The following is a 4,694-nucleotide window of genomic DNA, read 5'->3' as shown; positions in this document are numbered from 1 at the left end:
GCCCAACGGCTGGAAGGTTAGAGAAGTTTCTGGGCTCCAGGCTCAGGCATTTATTGCAGCTCTCACCCAGGAGCAGCAGGGAAAGTTGCACATAAAGTGCTGGAGAGTGAGAAGTGAGAGAGAAGCCTTTTAATCTCAGGATATTTGGTTTTTTGTTTCTCTCTCCTGACAAGAAGTTTTATTTTCCTCTCCCCAGTCCTGGGATCGCAGCCAGACAGGAAGCTTTTTCTCGCGGCCAGAGAGCTCCCTCCGTCCTTCCTGTGATCTTCCAGCTCCCGGTGATTCAGCCTGAATTGATTTTCTCATTGTCCTTCACCTGGTGCCGGGAAGGAGGGATCGTCCCCGCGCACCCACGTCCCACCCGGGGTGGATGCGTCTCCTCCGGGACAGGCTCCCGGAGGAAGTTTGCAGCCAGGAGCAGCCACACAGAGGCTGAGACTCCGTTGGAGAGCCCCGGGGACACGCTCAGACCCCTCCGAAGGAAGCCATGGCCGATAGCCAGATGCCCTTCTCCTGCCATTATCCCGGTAGGCGCAGCCTCCGCGACCCTTTTCGGGACCCCGGCCTGACCTCACGCCTGCTGGATGAAGACTTCGGCTTATCGCCCTTCCCTGGGGATCTGACGGCGGACTGGCCCGACTGGGCTCGGCCCCGGCTCACCACCACCTGGCCGGGTCCCCTGCGCGCCGGTCTCGGCCGCACCCCCCCCATGGCCCCCGCCTACGGCGCCCACTTCGGGGGGTACCCCGAGAGCCGCAGCCCAGCGCCGTTTCCCCGCGAGCCCTGGAAGGTGTGTGTCAACGTGCATAGTTTCAAACCCGAGGAGCTGACAGTCAAAACCAAGGACGGCTACGTCGAGGTGTCAGGTGAGAGCCAAGGCACCGGGGAGGTGGCACTGCCAGCTCAAGGAATTGCCGCAGAATGCCAAAATCGGCTTTATTTTATTTTATTTTTATCAGCAGCAGCAGCCCTGTGCTCGGGAGCAGGGGAGGGCTAGGGGAGGGCTGCATCAGGGCATTGGGGCATCTCCAGAGGCAGTTTGGGTGTCGTGGGGGAATCTGGCTCACAAGCCATGGTGGTTTGCTGCTAAAATGAGAAAGGACACGTGTCCTTAGGGGTAAATCTCCCTGCTTTCTGCCCTGGCTGGCGGCACCTTGCAGCGAGAGGCCAAGAGGGGCCCCAGCTCTGCTCAGTTAATTATAGCCAGGGTGAGGCCGGCAGGGAGGGAGATTCCCTTTAAAGGGGCCGAGGGAGAGGCTGAGAAGGGAGCAGCTGCTGCACAGCCCCCTGCACAGCCCCCAGCTCAGCCCGGCTCTGAGTCGGCCAGAAACAGGTCCCTGAAGAGTCAATTAATGGAGAGAAAGTGGGTGTGTGGTCCAGCATATTCGGGGTGCCCGCGACTGCCCTCAGTGTCCCATCAGCCTGGCACTGACACTCCCCATTGTCCCATGGTCCTCCAGGCTGGGATCACCAGGGAGGGCGGGGGGCTGCCACCTAACACAGCTCTGGGTGTTTATTTGGAGCTCACTGCACCGCAGTGGAAAAAGCCACAGCTCAGGGGGGTCCAGGCAGCCTCTGGCTGATGCTCCAGGCACAGGGACCCCCAGCCTGACAGAGTGGTGGAAAGGAGCCCATCCTGGGGAGTGGGGCCAAGGGGGATGGTACCACCTACAAAGGCTTTATTATTTGTTTATTTTCTTAAGCCCCAGCTCTTGGCAGCCTGTGAGACCCCAGTTTCCCACTGGAAATATGGCTGTGCTGTATCCAGCATCTCCTTCCCCTACATGGAGAGGCTTCCTGAGTCCTCCCCAGAGGAAGGGTTTGCACTGAGGCAGGGAAACAGCTGCTCGGAAAACTTTCCTATTGGGTTTAGTTGTTGTTGGGGAAAAAATAATCTTCTGGTAAGGTGCTGATGTGGCGTGTTGGCCTTTCCTGTAGGCAAACACGAGGAGCAACAGGTGGAAGGAGGGATCGTCTCCAAGAACTTCACCAAGAAAATCCAGTAGGTACCGGTCGGCCTGGCTGAGCTTTGCCAGTCCCCGTGCCCCAGCTCACACTCGCAGGGACTGTTTCCGCCCCAAAATCTGCCCTTCTGCAGCACGTGCCTGGCTGGGTCGGGCCACAGAGTGATTTCCCAAGGGAGGGAAAGGAGGAGGAGGCGGCCATTTTGGAGGCGCTCTGTCAGTCTCCTGGGCCCCCGGGGCTGCGTCTGGGTACGGCCGGGGAGCAGGAGGGGTGCGAGGAGGAGCCGTCCCCCGGGGTGCAGCCGAGCCCGGTGGGCTGGCACCATCGCCAGCCTCGAGCACATCCCTTCGTATCCCCGCATCTCCATGATGTCAGGGAGATCGCTATCACGTTGACTCACCCCATGGCTCACTTTGGCAACAACAACCGCAAAGGCGAGCCCAGAGGCCGGCGGGCCCTGACCGATATGGGGGGCAGACCCCACCCACGGGGCTCGCATCAAAGCCCAGGGCATGGGAAGGGTTTCCTCGGCTGGCAGTAGCTCAGCTTTGCTTTTTCACCCCGAAGGAGCCCCGTGCATCCCGAACTCCCACGGGAAAGCTGGGGCGAGCACCGTGCTCCCTCCTGCTCGGCGCTCGGGCTCCTTTTACGGGCAAGGCTCGCGGCTGACGTGGGCTGCGGCACGGCCGGGATTTACTCCTGCTCCGCGGCAGCACAAGCGGCGGTGACATCCCGTCAAACACATCTGCCGGGGAGATTAAACAGAGCTCCCACGGGGGCCAGGCTGGCCAGAAGCCTGCTCTAAATATCCCCCGCACATTCCCAGGCGCTCCAATAATAACAGAGGCTGTGCTGGGGCGCCGGGGCTGCTGCCTCGGCATCGCTGGTTCCGGCGTGCTGGGGGTCCGAGGGTCGGGATCCACGAGGGATGCAGCATCCTAACCCCTCCCATCTTTCCTGCCCCCCTGCAGGCTGCCCTACGAGGTGGATCCCATCACGGTGTTCGCCTCCTTGTCCCCGGAGGGGCTGTTGATCATCGAGGCGCCCCAGATCCCCCCCTACCAGCAGTATGGCGAGGGCAGCAGCGGCAGCGAGATCCCCGTCGAGAGCCAGGAGGCCACCTGCACCTGAGCAGCCACCCGCGGCCCTCCCGCGTGCCCGGCACCCCTGTCCCCTGTCCCCTTCCCCCGCTCCCCGGTCCCCTGCGGTGCGGTGTCCTGACAGCCTCCGGCAAGGGTGACGGGTGCCGCTCGCAGGGATGGCAGCACCCGCCACCCCAGCTGAGGGCTGGGGCATACACCGGGTGCCAGGCCACCGTCCCCAAGGGCTTGTAGCAGTCTGAGGTGCCGGTAGAGATTTTGTGCCCACGGGGCCAAGCAGAAAGGATGTTCCTCCTTATGGTTATTGTTTGCTCCGAGTCACTCAGATGGGGTATTTATAACAATTACAAAAAAGGGCCTGTTTTTTTCTTTAAAATTGACATGGAAACCTGCAGCTCTGTGTCTTTTCCTCCTCCATGAGTTGTTTTGTTTTTTTTAAACTACATCTCTGCAAAGGACACGTGTCCAGCGATGGAGCTTGATGGAGTGGCCTCCATCCTGAGAAATCATCTGCGTGCTTTGAACGTTGGTTTGGGGTTTTGGTGTTGGTTTTTTTTTTTTTCCTTATTTCCAAAGAGAATTTGTGCTTTTACTTGTCAGACCTGAGGAATAAAACCCAGTTGATGTTCTTAGCCTCTGCTTGTCTCGACTGAGCCAGTGGGGTGCGCGAAAGGCTGTGGGAGGGTGGTGGGGAGGAGGGGGGATGTCACCATGTGCCACCTCCCAGCCTGGCACAGGTTGTCCCCATGAAGGCAAGGACAAGAGAGTTGTGTGGGCATGCCTGCACTGGAGGTGAATTCCTAATCCTAGCTAACACTGTGCTGGGGAGGCACTGAGCCTGGCGAGGACCATGGGCTCATCTCGTCCTTACCCTCTCAGCGGGTTGAAAATGTTCTTCCTGCTTGGGGATGCTAAACCAGGCTCTGAGCTGGGAAAGTCAGGTTTGCCCCATCCCCATTTCCATCTCACCATGCCAGCTCCCCACCTGCAGCTCCATGGGGAAGCACTTCCCAGTGGAATGGCAGATGGTCTCTGCTGGGTTCTGGGCACAGCCTTAAAACCATTCCTGGGGGCAAAGCACCATTTGCTAACACGCTGCAGTGCCTGGAGTTAGCAAAGCCGAGGTGGTGATAGGTGGTAGGAAATTTTCCATTGATCTGTGCAGCACCTGGGCCAGGCACCCAGTTTTCTATGTCACCAGGACCTCAGAGTTAAAAATACAGCCTCACATGTTTCACTCTGGTTCATTTGGGATGCGGTTACCAACAACACCCACCACGTGCTGTAAACCCTGGCACAGCACCCGCCTGCCATGAAGGCACCCACTTTCCAGGTCATGGACGGGAACCTGGGGACTCTCACCCAGTTTTGCAGATTATATTTAACTTCCACCAGTTGTTACAGAGCTGGGAGCCCCTAACAGTGCAGAGCACAGCCAGCCCCAAGCTCAGCCACCGTGGATCTGCCAGGCATGGCTGTGAGCACAGCAATTTTTATGAATAAAATATAATCCTCAAAATGGGATACTGACACTGGGATGGAATGCCAAAAGTCATGAGTCACAGCTCCAGCCCTGTGTCCTTGTGCCACTTGAAGCCGTCAGGCCCTGTGGATGACACCTCTCCAGCA

At 58.8% G+C, this 4,694-nt stretch overlaps 1 protein-coding gene across 1 annotated transcript; it reads left to right on the top strand.

The window, feature by feature from the left end:
• Nucleotides 1-3,697, top strand: HSPB8 (heat shock protein family B (small) member 8). The gene is made up of 3 exons (XM_048322579.1): nucleotides 1-866; nucleotides 1,939-2,002; nucleotides 2,937-3,697. Exons 1-3 carry the CDS (start codon nucleotides 488-490, stop codon nucleotides 3,094-3,096), a joined length of 603 nt encoding a protein of 200 aa, XP_048178536.1. The 5' UTR covers nucleotides 1-487; the 3' UTR covers nucleotides 3,097-3,697.
• Nucleotides 3,698-4,694: the final 997 nt, after the last annotated feature.

The sequence above is a fragment of the Corvus hawaiiensis genome, chromosome 18 (assembly GCF_020740725.1).
Source record: "Corvus hawaiiensis isolate bCorHaw1 chromosome 18, bCorHaw1.pri.cur, whole genome shotgun sequence".
In the NCBI taxonomy this organism is placed as follows: Eukaryota; Metazoa; Chordata; class Aves; order Passeriformes; family Corvidae; genus Corvus; species Corvus hawaiiensis.
Note: the sequence above shows the minus strand (reverse complement) of the source record. Positions and strands in the feature narration are given on the sequence as shown.